Here is a 16,942-nt window from a genome sequence, read left to right on the forward strand (position 1 = left end):
TATATTATAGAATAAATTATATATAAAAAAAAGCAAGCTGCCTTTAGTTTCTCACCATTGAAGTCACAGTTACTGTTAATAGCCATCTGTTTTCACAAAGTAAGGCATTTCTACTCTCATAAAAGTAAAAATGTTGGGATAAATCAATAGTGCATAGTACCCATTCATTGATTTAGATCACTGTCATAAAAACAATCATGAAAAATACTGAAACTCAGAATATTTCTGAATTGGAGGTAGTCAAGTCGCATCTGATAAAACAGAGGGAGGACCTGCTTTGGGAATAGTGCCAATTGTTAGTTACCCCAATAAGAAAGGGGGGTGGGAGAGCAATGGCTTGAAAATTCTAAAAGGCCTTGGGCCTTTCCAGCAGGTGTTATATATAGTATAGAAATATCGAACTTTAAAATTTTAGTTTGTTCTTTTGGAATTATTGTGTTTTCCAATAAGCCTGTCTGTGTACTTAAACCACAACATCATAGTTTTCAAGTAAAAAAAATGATTGAGGCTGAAATAAAATTTTAGCCTCTGTATCTGGTAGGGAAGGCTGTTCAATAGTCTGTTTCTTTGTTTTTCTGCCACTTTAAATCTGCATCAGACCATTAGTCCATTACCCTCCCCAAATTCTATATTTTGAAGTCCACAGAAAATTTCTGCACAAAGTAAGCATTAATTTTTTTTGAAGTTTTTGTTTTTCTTTAAAAAAGAAAATGTTAACTAAGTGAAGCTGCTCAAAAAAAGTTTGTTTCTGGAACATGAACAGTCCAGTCCAGTTTTAAACTACTGGAAAGGAATAGAAACAACACAGGCTTCAATACCATACAGACTCAATCTTTATTCAAATTGTATTATTTGAAAAGTTATTCTCTAAAATGGTCTCGCATCTGTCTACAATCAGATAGTGGATTAGTAGTGATGGTAGTTATTGGAATACAGTTGGTGAGTGCCAGGCAGTGTGCGGATTGCTGTTTATTACATTCCGTATCTAATTTAATCTTCACAGGGAAGAAGACATCATTATTAAGAAAACCAAAGTCCAGTCAGTTCGTTTCGCTCTGAACTCCATCTCTCCTCGCCTTCTAGAGGACTTCTTCTGTGCCATCCTTCTTTCCCTCTGCGGGGACAGTTCTGCCAGCTCAGGATCATAATCTGGAATCCCCCTAGTTAAATTCTCTTTGGCTCCACATCACGTTTTATCTACTGCTCATTTCTCACTGCTTCCATGTAATATTCCTCAAAAGACTGCCATCTACCCTTCGGCGGTCCAGTGGGCCTTTCTCATCTTTAACTCAGCAGCGTTGGGCACAGATGTCAAGGCCCTGCTTTTTTAATCTTCTTTCCTCTCTCAAGATACCCCATTTTTCTGATTTTCCACTGAGCCCTTCTGCATTCCTTTCCAGTGTTCTGTGCTGGATATTCCTCTTCCTTTTCACCTTTAAACACTGCTTACTTCAGGACTTTGGCTTTGTTCTGTATGACACCCACTACCTCAAGGTTTTCATCTAGATTCCGTGGCCTTAGATACTAACTGTAAGCTTGTGTTTTCATCTGAGCCCTCTTCTCTGAGCACCAACCATTCCTGTCACTATTTAACACATTCAGTTGAATGTTTCATAAAACCATCAAATGTAACTTTGATTTCTTACATACAAATAGGTCCCTCCCCTAATCTCCCATCTCAGTGAATGTAGGTCAAGCCATAGACTTTGGAGCCTTTCTTGGTTCCTCCCTTTTCCTCAAATACTACTTCCTCATTTTTCTGACGAAACTATCAAAGCAGCTCTTTCTCCCCGTCCTCTAGTTACTGTTGCAGCTCGCTAATCATCTGTTTTGTGGCTCACTTGTTTATCTACCTCTTTCCACAAGAATGTAGTCTCCAGAAGGCCAGGAACTTCGACTTTCTTATTCAAAGTGCTATCTGTAGTGCCTGGCAGACACTGGTTCTCGGTACTTATTTAATAAATGAGTTATAAGGGTCAGAGCCATTACTTAGACACATACATGTCTTACTCCATTTCCCATGCTGTATTTTATTTTCAGCATTAGCTTTTTTGTTACAGTGTCTTAATTTTATATTTAATCTTTACCATTTCAGTAATCTTTCCAATGTACAATGCATAGTATTTATTATATATGTAATTGATATATATATAATATACTTGTATTATAAAATTTGGGATAGGAAACTGTGCTATATGAGAAATTTGTGAATGACCCATATAAGATAAAAGCTGTCTTTTGAATTGCAGTATTTTATAATATATAATATATAATATATAATATATAATTTTATATATTGCCTTTGTAGTTAGGATTGAATTAAGGAATTCTTAGTACCCATGCCTTATAGTACTACGTATCTATTTGAATCTACTAAGAAATACTCATTTATACTGAATGTAAGCGTTCTCTACCATAAAAAAATTTTATTGCCAAAAGGGATATTACAAGTTTTACATTAGTTTTCATTACCAAATAGTTTATGTTCTGTTAGAAACAAATTCTGTGTCATACTTAAAATAATAAAAGGGGATTTCTTTAATATTTCTTTCCTTTTGCTGGGTCTTAAGTAACGATGACCTGTTAGTAATCAGTAAATCAGAAGTATAGCATTTATGTTCTTGGAGGTTATTTTGTTATTTCTGAAAGATACCTTTAACTTTTACTTAAAGAAATTTAATGAAATTATAGAGTAATGACAAATGAAATTGACTTTATAGAGTATAAAATAAAGATATGTTCTAGGTAAGGGTGTGCATTAAATGTTTTCACACTTGTATTTTCCTTTACTCAGTAAACTTGTTAATTGACAAGCACTTGAATGGGCTCTAGATAGAATCAGTAACAAAAAATCACTTTCTCTTTGAAAAGCTTATAGTTCAGGGTTTAAGTATAATTTTTTGAAATGACTTACAATATCCTACTTACTATTCTCTGTATCAGCTTTCTTTCTTTGAAAACATTTAAGGGTACTGTGTTAGCAGGCTTAGAAAGGGAATTAAGGAATTAATACTAAATCTAATACATTTTATGTTATTCCCACTCCTCGATTAAATAAATGAATAATAAATTTAATTGATTAAAATGATTACTAAATTTAATCATTAATAAATGATTTAATGAATAAACAAATGCATTGTACACTTCTGAATTGTCCTTAATCTGTAGAGAACACAGAATTAATCTTTAGAAAAGGATGCCACCATATCTTAGGAAACAGGTGTGTAAGAATACGCTGTTTGGAGCATTGCCATTTCCTAACTTACTTCCATTACAAAGGATTATACACCTTTAGTATTTTTTTTTAAGAAAAAAAATTAGATAATCTGATTATGTTATATGTCGGTTATATCTCAAAGCTGGAAAAAATAAAGTTAAAAAATTTTTTAAGATGTCGTGATGAATTTTCTTAGATAACAAAACAAACGGACAGATTCAGATTTTTTTGCATTTTAAGCTAAGCAGAGCAACACTTGACAAAGAACCACATTATTATTGAAATAAACCTCTTGAATTATATAGGCTGTTTAATAACACATTATACTTTGATGGTCTGGTAATTCCCTAGAATTTAATTACTTCATTAGAACAGTAGGCACTTTGGAAGGGTTAGTCCAGAGAGCAATTTGATGTGTCTTTGTAATAGAGACAGTGCCTCTTTACAAATACATCAATGTCCTACAAAACATAATTTGAATAATTGCAAGAGTTGAGGAGAGCCATTATATGAGAGTTTGATGTGAATGTTGATTTCTAATACCTCCCATCTCCTAAGCAAAGCTTCATTTTTAGGCAAAGTAGGTAGGTGGGTAGGTAGGTAGGCAGGCAGATAGATACTCCCAAGGGAACACATGACACTACATTTTAGTCTTTGAACTTCTTTTAACACTGACGTCATAACTATGGATGAACTCTCAAAACTTTTAACTGAAACAGTTTTAGATTACAAAGATGTATCAAATTTTCTCATTTAAAAAAAAAAAAGGCAGTAAACTTCCACTGGTGGTTATTTGGAAGTGGAAGAGATATCTGGAGTTACGGGGATTAATTATGGACTATAATCCTGTAGATTTTATCCTGTAGGAATTTTAGGCCAATATGCAGTCTTTCAGTAGTACCCCTAATCATTTGGTAATCTCATAACTGCTTAGTGCCTCTATTAATTAAATAGAACTCAACTACTTCAAAGAGACAAATGGGACAGTCTGTAGGAGAAGCAATTTTCAAATGTTACTTTGTTTTTATATTTCAGAAGAATGATTAGTAACCGTATATACTGTGTATGCTGTATATACTTATACTTAACAGTTAATTGTAGGTGAATGCAAAATCTGTGTATGTCTATGTTGGTTTTTATGGAAAAGCCACATATTTCTGCAGTCTCATTTCAGACTAGAAAGGCACAATCAACAAATGCTTTCTTAAGGCCTTTTCGTTAAAGATTATAAGTCTTTTTGAAAAGACTCATAAACAGGGCCGTAATTAATGATTTCCCGAATATTTTCTCTTTTGTGGCATAAATCTGCATTATATCTCAAGAAATATATTAATTAAGCCTATTTTCTTTATCTTGATCTAAGGTTAATACATCCCAGTTTTTCAGAAATTCTTTCCATTTCAGGTTTTTTCCAGCCAAAAACAAAGCACCTTCATTTTGACCTGTTAGAAATTAAAAGGCAATACAGTCTTAAAAAAGAATCCAAATTTGTGTGGACAGTATCAAGTGGCTAATATAGAGCCCCTCAAATGTGAAGGATGGGAGGAGGCCTCTTATGAACATAGTTACGCAAGTAAATTTTTAAATTGCAACTGTAGCCTAAAAATTACATCTTTTCAAATTGATACAAGAAACCCCATAAGACTTTATTTACATGGGTATTCAAACATCATGCTAAGATCTTTTTTGGGGTGGTAAAAGACTAGGAATTCTTTAAAGTCTCAAAAAGCTTTTTTTTAAAAAAAGTTTTCCAGGTTTTAAGGGCTTTGTAAATACTGGACTTTTGTAATTTAGCTTATTCTGGGTATATACTAAGGTGAGAAAAGAAACTATTACAATTTCTTACAGTTGCATCTTGCCTTTTTCCCCTAAAATCTTGAGGTGGGGGTGCTGTTTGCCATCAGCAAGTGGACACCATAGTCATTTTAAGTAAGTCAGCTTGTAATCTTCCCTTGTCGTGCATACTTGAAAAAACTAACATAGATAGACCTATATGCTAGTTTGAAATACTGCCTAAAACCCCATACTGCCTATAATTTTAAAAATGTATGGTTGGTGCATTCCCGTCTCCCTGAAGATTTCTGCTCCTAGTTGCCCAGCTTCACTTATAAGTCCCAGATTGTCAGGTTGGCACAACCCCAAGATAACGAACATCACAGAATGAAAATAGCCTGTCCTAAACACATGCATGACCTGTGCCCTTTTCAAACAGCAGTAAACCTGAGTACAGAAACGTGTGCAGTTTGGGAAGTGATGATTTGTGTGGAATAACTAAAAACCTTACCCTTGATTTACTACTTTCAAAATAAACTCACTGAATATAAAATAAGGTAAAGAAGCATGTAAAGAGACGGTCCCGGTATTTTTCATCCCAGCGTGTGTTGTATCATTTGCATCAATCATGATATAGAATCTGGAGGGTTTTGCTTGAGTAACCTTATTTATACAAGCAGTCTAGTCTCACTGTGGTAAAAGGAAGGTATGATTGGCCATGGCATTATTTTAGTGCAATAACAATTAGTTGCCTACGTGTAGGCATAAATCTCTATGAATTATGTAACAGCCCCATAAAAGCAAACAGAAAGCATGTGTAAGAAGCATGCCACATATGATAGAGTATCTCCTAACTGTCTAGATTTTATGGCAGGAGCCAGAATTTCATAAGTATTTTTAGGGAAGGCTCTATCATTTTCATATGTCATAATAATAACAACACCAAATATATAGGAGTCTCTGGACTGTTCTTGTAAGAGACTTGGAAGTATAATAATCTCAAGGCAGATGTTAAAAGGGATAGCCGTTATTCTTAGTTTACAAAAAAAAGAAAATTACGACAGTTACAAATATGGACTGTAACAAGTTCTGTCATTAGAAGCAGAAATCATATCCAGATATTCTGGTTTTGAGGTCATTGCACTCCACTAACTTAATAAAATTCAAGAGTTGTTGATAAGTTCATACTTAAATTAGTCTTGCTAATAAACATAATTCCCAGTTCTTAAATTAAGGGAGAAAAAATGTCCATGTGTGTCAGTAATAGAGAAAAAAAGTATGTTGTTTTCTTATATTGCTTTAAAAATAACTTTAAAATATGGCAATAGGGTATAAGTCAGAAAGGTAATTGTTAGTATCATATACTTATACATTCCAGTCTACACCGAATTTGCTCAGCGTCAATGCCGCATATGCCCAAAGCGTAGTTGGACCCGTCCTGTGAAGATGATACAGAAATACCTTGTCTCGTCATCAACAGACTACAGTCTGCTTGAACAGAATGACTTCAGTCAGTCCATATCTTGACAATCTGAAATTGGCCTTAGACATAAGTAGAAAGTGAACTCATTTTTGTTTTTGTTTTGCAGACCCATAACATAACAAATGTATTTTCAAGGACAAGAGAGCTTATGAAATTTAAGAGTAGAGATTTACTTTAGGATCTGTTCTTGTAGTGATAAATGCATTGTTGGCATATTCTACAGTATACTGAGATTTTTAATGCTCTAGAGGATGCTAAATAACTGTGAAATATTTATCTGACCTGTAGTGATTACTGAAATTACTGAATTAGTGGCTGGAAATATTTATGTAACACTGCCCAAAATAGATGTTTTAAAATATCATAATAATGTATGGCAATGCATGTTAGTGTGGTATATTTAGTATTATAAATATTATTTTGGATCAAATTTTCACATTGTCATGCTTAGCTACCTAAAACGATGCACTTTCAGTTTATTAAAATATAGTTTCTATTATCCATATTTGTACCCTCAATTTTAGAAAAATGTCACTTGGTTTGATTTTAGGTACCAAAATAAGTCTCTACTTACCAATCAGCATTTGATTTTTATTAACCTAAAAATTATTGAGACAAATGAATAAGTAGACTATGACATAAATTGGAAATGTTACATTAAGCTTCTTTTTTTTTTTTTTTTAAAGATTTTATTTATTTATTTGACAGACAGATCACAAGTAGGCAGATAGGCAGGCAGAGAGAGAGGAGGAAGCAGGCTCCCAGCTGAGCAGAGAGCCCGATGTGGGGCTCGATCCCAGGACCCCGGGATCATGACCTGAGCCGAAGGCAGCGGCTTTAACCCACTGAGCCACCCAGGCACCCCTACATTAAGCTTCTTATATTCAATAAGATTTTTCAGATTTTTTTTATAACAAACACTTGCCCACCTCTTGTGAAAGTAGTAAAAGAAAGTGAAAGGTTTTAAAACTATGTGAAAATATCCTCACACTGTACTACTAATTTAAGGATTTGGGAGACAAGGTTTTAGCAGAAGCTTAATGTTATTTTTCATTTCTGAGAGAGGGGCATATAGCATGCATGCTAGATAGCCATATTTACTCTGTGTCCATATGTCAGATTTCTGTTTCATGAAGAAAGATGGGGAATTGGTAATAGTCCATTTTGCCTGGTACTCATGATAATTTTAGGTTCTCTTCCATCTCTTGAACTTGTTCATTTTGGTAATACATTATCACTTTAAGATTCTGAATGGTGCTTAAATTACAGCAACTGAGGGACATTTATATTGGACTGAAAAGTTTTTAGTACTAGTATTAACTTTTGAATTATGCTCAAGGTCTTAGACTTTGCAGCATGTTTAGTTTCTTTTCATTTCTTATTAGTATTTTTCAGTACTTAATAGTCTCCTGCTCCCACCTCCAACAAGAACTTCTCTCTGTTCAACATCAGAAACATTTTCCTTTTTGGCATGTGCTTTCTAGTTCCCCAAGCAGTATAAGCAAATTGGAAAGTTCAGCTGTCATTCTTGGAAGGTCATAGATCACACTAGCAGCCTGAGTAATCCAAGAGGTTTTAAGTATCATAGCATTTAGTTTAAAGTGAAATTTGCTCTGACAGGGCTGGCAGACCAATAGGAAAAAGAAATATTTGTGCTTGGAGAAGTGCATATGTAGAGACCAGGAGTATAACTGATGGCTGGAAGTGATTTCAGTCTAAAAAAACAAATCATTAAGAGAGTGCATAGGGGTAAAATACACAGTTCATATTTTAAAGAGTCTCAAAATGAACCAGCAACTAAGGTTAGCATTACATAGTAATTAGCTGTGGTGTTCAGGCTTTAACTCACTCAGTACCAGGCAGTCTGGTTAAACGATCACTGTGAAAACATTGCTACTTATGTTATATTCTCTACTTTAAGCCTACAGCAGTAATTTTTGTACCTTAAAAAACCAAGGTATTATGACAGATTATATAAATGTTGAGCCAGTAACAGACAAACAATTATTCGAAGGAGGTGCTAATGACTCAGTTTATTGACCTGGGGGTTCCTTAAGCAGCTCAGTAAGTTCCCTTAACATTTGGTGGTGTGGAATGAGGCACTGCTTGATATTATAGAACTGCCAATTTCAAGAAGTCCTTGGACTTAACTGAAGAAATGTAAGTTAAAGATGACTAGATGGTATACTTTCATTAAAAGATTATTATGGAAAGTTTGAGACCATTATAGGTTTGAATAAATATCACTTCGGCTTGATAATCACATCTGGCAGCTTCCATTAGGCGCCTATCAGAGTATTTTTTCTGTTAATTGCTACAAATAAGGAAAAAGAAAATATCTTCTCATGGCTCCAATTATTTCTTTCGAGTCATTGTTCTCTTCAAGCAAGCCAGTTCTGAGTACAGGAATACAAGGTTGAAACATTCTTTTCTTGAACGTGCAGAGCAGAATAATAAGACTAAAATGGAAAGGACTTCCAGCAAGATGGTAAACTGAGCTGACTTAGAAGGTCCCCCCCATGTAGACATATAGAAAAGATGGATAAAATGTAACAAAAAATTCATAATTCATGACCAGATTCACAAAGATAAGAAATGTACCCAGTCTCTCTCTCTCTCTCTCTCTCTCTCTCTCTCTCTGTCTCTTTCTCTCTCTCTCTCTCACACACAATAACCACCCACAAGAATATATTGAACTAAGTATAGGTTATATAGTGGAGGAAAATAAAACTAAATTCCATATATAAAGCCTGGAACTTCAATGGGCTGCCTTTTTTTCATCATTTGAAAAAAGGACTAGATAATCTTAATTCACCAGCCCGGAAAAGTGACCAAAACTTATCTTCGGCTCCAAGGCCCTAGGTTAGGAGGATAGTCATCCAAGGGAAAGAGAAATTATAAGCTTTCTCCGTGTGCATGAGTGGGTTTAGAATTTATGTTATTCACCTAATTCAGGGAACCCCAAACCAAGAAATTGTCATTAAAATTGTTCCAGGACAGTGGAATCCCCAGGATCTTGATATATTATAAACAAATACAGAACCTCTCTGTAGAAATATTTCCAAGTTCCAAGGGCCAACAGAAAGGCAAAAATAAATGAGTAAAAAACAAACAAACAAACAAACAAACAAAAAAACCCTGAAGTTGAACACAGTAAAAAATTGTAAAGCTCATGAAAAAAGGACTGTCATGAAGTTGAATTGTCAGGTACAACAGTAACAGCAGATGCCAAAGAATTAGAGTTAATAGAAGAATCTCAATTACACTATAAGATTTTTAAAAATAAAAAGGAATTTAGAAAATTAATGCAATGGTATAATATGAAAAAGTGCCAACTATAATATTTCACATAAAAAATAAAATAGCCCCTGGAGATGGGTTAAACAACAGATTAAGATGCATTATAAGAGAAGTGTGAATTGAATGAAATTAGAGAAGCATCAGTGAAGTGGAATTTCTTTACCGTTTGGAATAAATCAGTGACTATTTTATACATGCCTCTTCCATCATTACTACAAATTAGTTTTTATCTGAAGCATCTGAGTATAGTAACTAAGTTGAAAGGATCTGTCCCCAAGGTGGTATATTTCCCCTTAGAACTGACAGATGTCTTTTAAAAAATTTGTTTAAATAAATTCCAGATGAACACTTTAAATACAGCCTCCCACTACTCATATCACTTGCCCTTGATTTTTGGAAAAATATCACTTGGTTTGACTTCACTAAAATGTGATTCTTTAAGATTCATTAGCCATTTAGTTTTATCATAATAAAAGGAAAATTGATACTCATGCATATAAAAGATTAAGGATAAAAACTAAATGGAGAATGACAGCAACACTTGGTATGTATTGGTAAAGCTCATCATGACTGCTCAATTGTGCTCATCTACTCACTAATACAAAGGCTCAAGCTCAATAAGTAACACCCTTCAGCAGCCTCAAATAAATATGTATTATGTACAAATTTATAGAAACAGAGGCTTTCAACACGTTCAATGAAAATTTTAGAGGTTGTCATATAGTAGTAGTACCTTAACGTGCACGTTCATTACATCTTTCCGTGACTAAGATGATCGGCATCTTCTATCATTTTCATAGGCCCTCACATTTATAAAAGGAGAGCATTCACTACATGAGAAAGCAGTGGAAACGATATTCTGTCAATGATGAATTTGCTGAGAGTTTAAATTTGGTAAAATTTGCTTTAAAACTTTGTGAAAGCCAATGATACTCAGTGATAGGACAAGCTCTCCATCTAGTGGTTGGTTTATAAATTACAGGCATTTAGATTTCAATACATCTAATGCTAGGTATAATTTTATAGGCATTATATCATTCTATCTATACTTCTCTTGTTACTACGTATAGGAATTTTAAGGAAAAAATGTTCTTTTCTGCCAGAATAGTTCAGCCCTTCCTGTTGACTGCAGAGGCAAAGCACTTCTACAGTGTGATTTCACCTACGTGGAACGGCACAGCCTCTTAGTTATTTGATGAAGCCTGCGGGAAAGTGCCAAAATTGTTTCATTCCAATTAAGTATAACCTCTAAAATTTCAGCCAGCTTTGAAATTCTTTTCCTGCATTCTCAAATGGTGGAAGTATAGGGCGCCTGGGTGGCTCAGGTCATGATCCCAGCGTTCCGGGATCAAGTCCCACCTCGGGCTCCTGCTCAGAAGGGCGCCTGCTTCTTCCTGGGGCTCTCCCTGCTTTGTGCTCGCTCTCTGACAAATAAATAAATTTTTTTTTTTAAATGGTAAAAGCATAACTAAAAAACTCATTTCAAAAGAGAAAAGATAGCATTTTTTTATCAGGGAAGATAGCATATTTGATTGTTTCCTCTGCCGTTGCCCCTCCGGGCTCCTGTCACTCCGTGTATGGACAGCCGTCATAGTCTCTTTAATGTTCCCCAGGCTTTTGTCTCTGAACACCCACAGTTGCCACAGTTCTCTTGCTAAAACTCAGAAGTAAGTTTTCCCCATTTTCAAAAACCATAGACAACTCTCCAAAGTGGATAGTTAGCCTGGCATCTGCAGAGCTTTCCAAGTCTAGCCTTACCCTCCCTTTCTGGCCTTGAACTCCTGTCACCTGCTTTCGCCGTAACCCTAAGACTTCAAGCATAAGCAGTTTCTGTTCTTCAGCACCTTCTCTCTCGCGCTCAGGCTGCAGCATCCTTCCTCACCTGTGAGTCCTCCTTGTCCTTTTAGATTCATCCGTTCACACAGTGAAATACTTCTGAAGGCCCCTCCATGCCAGCTATGAAGCGAGCCACTGGCGGCGCAGCAGTTAACGAGACAGTGACTGTCTTTACCCCTTTATGGTACTTAGAGTTTCATAGGAAATAAAGTAAAAAGATACATAGTGAGGAAATGACAGACGCATTAAAATAAAAGTATTTTGGCAGCGCCTGTGTGGCAGTCGGCTAAGCGTCTGACTCTTGGTTTCAGCTGGGATCGTGGTCATCAGGGTCGTGAGACTGAGACCCGCATTGGGCTCCACACTCAGCACAGTGTCTCCTTGGGACTCTCTCTCCCTCTCCCTCTGCCTTCCCCGCCACTTGCTCGCTCACTCTCTCTTAAATAAATAAATAAATCTTTAAAAGTATTTTCTTTAAAGACTTTCTAGCACCCTAGATTCTTTTGTAACAATTTATACATACCTCTAATATACTCTCACCATATAGTAAATATCTGCTCTTCCTCTATTCTTCTGAAGTAATTTATAAAAGTACTAGGGTAATACAACATGTTACGAGAATTCTGTTCCATGTTTAGTCGCCTCCAGTCCATGGTCAAGGACCATGTCTTATTACTGGCTTCCCAGTACCACATTTTTCTTTTAACATCGATTGTCAACACCATACTTAACACATTGTAGGAGCTCATGTCCATTTGGATGGATGGATGGATGGATGGATGGATGGATGGATGGATGAATGGATGGTTACAAAGGATCACTATTACATTGCACTACTACAATTTCATATTTCTAAATTTCTCATGACAAATTATAGTTAAGCTGAAATTACTGATGATCAATTTATAATCATAGATAATAAAATACTGATTTTGATTCTATGATTGATATATTGGAATAATTGGTAAAAAGAATGAACTCAAAAGCTATTGTAGGATCATTTCATGCAGCTCTATAATATCCTGGAAAGCTTCCTCTGAAGAAAGTTAGCCTATGTTAAGTCCTTTCACTTCAGAATCCCAAAAGAATTCCAAACTTCAGTATTATCCTGTGGACCACAAAGATAGGCAATTAATAAAAATCAGTAGCCTCTATCACTACCCTCTATAAATACAAATATATTTGTAAATATAAATATTGTCACAAAGGATTTTATTTTAGGGAGAATAGAATTCCTGAAGAAAGATCCACACCAAAAAGATGAAATTCAACATGAAAATTTCATGTGTGTGTCTGTGTGTATACATACACACAACTACACACCCACATACACATTCAATGTGAGCCATTTTGTGGTAAGGACTCCTTTAAAAATTTGAGATCAATGCATTTTTAGCCTACGGTGTTAGAGAGTTAGAAACAGGATCTCATTATATTCTGTGCTGATTTCAGACCACAAAATAAGTACAGTATCACATTATTTTCACTTCTTCATTTAAGATAACCATTGAAAAGTAGCAAAGTTGTTTTAGAGAGCAAATGAGATGATAAACATCCCAGAGACCATATCATGAGGACTGATTAAATGAGAGTTGTGAAATAGCCACATTAAAGAAGAATCAATTTTCTTTTGTGGTTCCAGAGGGTGACTTCAGATCAGATACAAAAACTTTCTAATAGTTTGATGGGCCCGTGAATGGAATGAGCTGCTTTGTGAGCATTCCCATTTATGGAGATGTTTGCAAAGAATTCAGTAGACCCAGTCAAGGATGTTGTGAATGGAAGAGTAGTTTAGATCATTTCCAAACATGTTTCCAAGTCAAAGATTCTGTGAACCTACGTTAACAGAACTCGGCTTGAATTTACTTTTTGGTTTTTTTTTTTTGGTAGCATCCTCTGATATATTCGTTATTTGCTCTGCATTCATTTTCTGACTTGAGAATTTCAAAGAAGATAAAGACTTGTGTTGCTTTTACTTAATTTTAATAAAATAATGATAATACTTTTCACTTATGCAGCACTTTTCATCCAAGGATTTCAAAGTGCTTTACAAATATGCACTAATTAAGCCTCACAAACAGCTAGAGGTAGGTGATTTTCTTCCCTCTCTACAGGAATGTCGACTCTGGCACAGAAGTCCAATCAGAGCCTCAGAGTGCCTCGGACCCCTTACTGGCTGCCATTCCCCTTGTAATGTGCTGCATGGGAACTATCACTTGTCATGCCTGGATTTCTTTTTCTCCCCTCCCTAAATTACTGCAAGTTTAGAAATACAGTGAATGCTGTTAAAAATTTGTTTGAAGCCTTGTCACTATTACAGAAAATTCCGTCTCCTGCTTGCTGAATGCTATTAGATTTCCAAATGTTTGTTTGAAGATAAGCTCTAGATGTGATTTTATATTTGTTGTTGAATTTCAAATATAATTTTTTACTCATGAAGAATTTGTCACTTTCCTTTCTAGGTACTCCCAAATCACTGTTCTTGGGACATAAAACTTAGTAGCAGAAGGATTTGGGGGCCTTACCTTTCCTGGTTGTCTTTTCACAACAAACAGGAACCATTTTCTTTGAACTAGAAATACGTGTTTTTAAAAAGAGATTGCATTTTGTTATGTTTGCTCATTTAAAGGCAAAAAATGATATCTGGACATTGAGGATAGTGGTTAAATGACACTACATAGTCCTACTTTAAAAAAGTGGTCTAGGAGTGGCATTCTCTGATCTAGAGGCACACACCCTATCTGTGTAGGTTAGGGGTACCAGGAACAAAGCAGGTACATACAGAGACACACGTGCCGTGTTAGATTAAACCCGGTATAAACACCCAAATGGACAGACTCTCGTCTGAAGGGGAGCAGTCCCACGGGGCAAGAGCGAGAACAGCAGACCACGGCTCAGTGTCCCTGGTTCCTGGGGTTCCTGGCGAGGGCGTGCCAGTGCCTCTGAGTCCTGAGTGGATCAGGAAAGCACAGTTTTTGCCGCCACACTTCCCTTTTATAGTCACAGCTTCTGTCCCCTTCTAGATCTTACATAAAGAATCTGCTCCTGTTTAAAGGAATACTTACTGTTTTACTCTCCTCATTTTGAACCAGATTCAACACTAACAAGGCCACATCTTTATCCCAAAGGAGACAGTACAACATGTGCCCACACATCCCAAAAGAACATCTATCCTCAGGATTCAGCATCCTAAAAATCCAATTTCCCCTCTATATTAGCACCAAACAAGAGATTAAAGAATCAAGCTATTCTGTTTCCGAGTGAATTTTATTTAAAAGATACTTATTAGGTAGATATAGCTGATCTTTCATAATACAAAAGGGCCTAGGACTTACATCAAAGTACCATCCAAACTGGTCATAATGTTTCAGACCTGATTTTCTTTAAACAGCAAGTGCATCTGTGATACATGGTGGATAATTACAGAAAAACTCACGTTAAGAGTTTCTCATTTTTCTCCTTGAAAATTGTTCCCAAACAGCATCTGTGGAAGTCCAGAAAGTGGCCTGAACACACTTTTGTCTCTGAGTGAAGTGCTGACCACATAAGTAGAACTTTGTTGCAATAAACTTTCAGTGTTCGAGATCCAGGCTTACCTTAGTGGACTTCGGGGTGCAAATTCTTACCAACGATGTGACTGACATTTTTTTAAGAAACAGCAGAATATCCATGTTTCTGTTACACCAGGCAGACTGGTTCATGTCTAAGTTTATCCTTTTCCCTGGTGTCAAGCCACGAGGGAATACAGTTCCTGTTGGTCATAGAAATAAAATACAGTTTTGCAAGTTGAACGTGTAGTGACCTCAGGCTCTCGGAACCTTTTTTAGGAGCCATTCCTCAATGAGCACAAGCCTGACAAAAGGTCAGATATTCCTGAGACAGTTACAGGTCACCCCAAGGCATTGCTTAGGTGAGTTACGGACAGTGGCCTCTGCGGAGCAGCGCGGCCGCCAGCCTCCCCTCTGGGGACTGTCCTCCTGCTGCCGCCGGGGCTGCGGCAGGGCGGCCGCGCGGTCCTCTGCAAGCCCTTCTGCTCTTCACGGGCCCTCGCGTGTGTCTCTGCTGGTCTACACTGCCTCTTGGTCCCAAATTCCTGAAAACCTCTAGACTGAGAAACAAAGACAAAATTCACTTGAGTTTAACCTAAGTCTCCTGCTTTTCGGCTCAGAAGAGATGCTAAAAGTCCAGCCAGTGTCCGGGGGCAGGCGGGCAGGAGATGGAAAAGGGAGGAAGGGAAGCTCCGAAGCTGCGCCCGCCCCGTTCCGCAGTTGGGAGTCGTTGCGGTGCGGGAGTGTCTGTTGGCCTTAAGGGCTTCGGGAGAAAATGCCAGTGGCCGGCTTTCCCTCGATTTTAACTGTCACGGGTGTATCTGCGTTCATGGGCTGCATGACTTCCTGAATCTTCTTTAATCAAGTTGCCTCTAGAGCCATGTTTGCCTTCATCATAAAATTAAAATGTCTCCCCGGGAGACCAAAGTAGGAAGGACATGCCTACATTTCGCCAGTTCAAAATAAAATTCAGACTTAAAAATGTCAGTCAACTTTTAGGAATTATAGACACAGTTTTTTATTTAGAAGGAGCCCAAAAGTTTGTTTTCTTTAGGACCACTCACTCACAAATGCTAACGTAAAACTTGTATCTCAGAAAACGCGTTTCCCCGAGCAGTAAGTTCACACGAGCAAGACGCCCTGTACGTATTCTAGTTCTCTACATTTAGTACGCCGTCCTGTCTCGGTGCACACATGCACACACGTGCACATACACACACAAGTTATTTAAAACAGCGTTTTAATAGTTACTTCTTTTATGTTTTAACTTAATCTCCTTTTGAGTTGTGAGAGGAAGTTAGTGCCTCTCTATTTTTTAGTCATACTGAGATTTTGCTGATAAGGTATCTTTCCATCTAGTATACTCTCTAATATTAAAACATTTAAATGTATGTATTTTTTCCAAGTTTCTGTTTCTGCATTATAAATTGTTTCCTTTGATTGGAAATGAGCTCACTAGCATTCACTGCATGAGCTGTGCATGAGCATGTCCTAGCTGCCGTCTTCGCCTGACAAAATAAGTCTCTTGTCGTTTTGCTAAGTGTTGCAGAATTCTCTGATCCTTAACAAGTGCTTTGGAGAAAAGATTTTCTTTTAAATCTATCAGTAGATGAAAGAATAATTTTTAAAGTAATAAAGGTTATCCATGCTTCAAATATCTTTATAACTCTGGAAGTTATCTTTAGGCTTCTGTTATTTCCATAGAATAAACTGAAACAAAATTTATAATTGTCTTACTGTCATTCAAAAGAAACATGTATGATTTATTTGGGGTTTTTTGTTGTT

General features: G+C 36.4%; 1 protein-coding gene across 3 annotated transcripts in view; it reads left to right on the forward strand.

Annotated features, from left to right (window-relative positions):
- KIFAP3 (kinesin associated protein 3) overlaps positions 1–16,942 on the forward strand; it is a 178,687-nt gene that overhangs the window by 159,791 nt on the left and 1,954 nt on the right. Inside the window, exons 20-21 of one of the 3 annotated variants that reach the window (XM_080823970.1) lie at positions 5,099–5,146; positions 13,628–13,696. The exons of 1 other annotated variant lie outside the window; for it this stretch is intronic. In XM_080823970.1, the coding sequence (XP_080680096.1) occupies positions 5,099–5,146; positions 13,628–13,673 (94 nt within the window). In that variant the 3' untranslated portion in view covers positions 13,674–13,696. The remainder of the gene's footprint in view (positions 1–5,098; positions 5,147–13,627; positions 13,697–16,942) is intronic. One more of the 3 variants, XM_080823971.1, reaches the window with a different exon arrangement.

The sequence above is a fragment of the Martes martes genome (assembly GCF_963455335.1).
Source record: "Martes martes genome assembly, chromosome: 15".
Lineage (NCBI taxonomy): Eukaryota > Metazoa > Chordata > Mammalia > Carnivora > Mustelidae > Martes > Martes martes.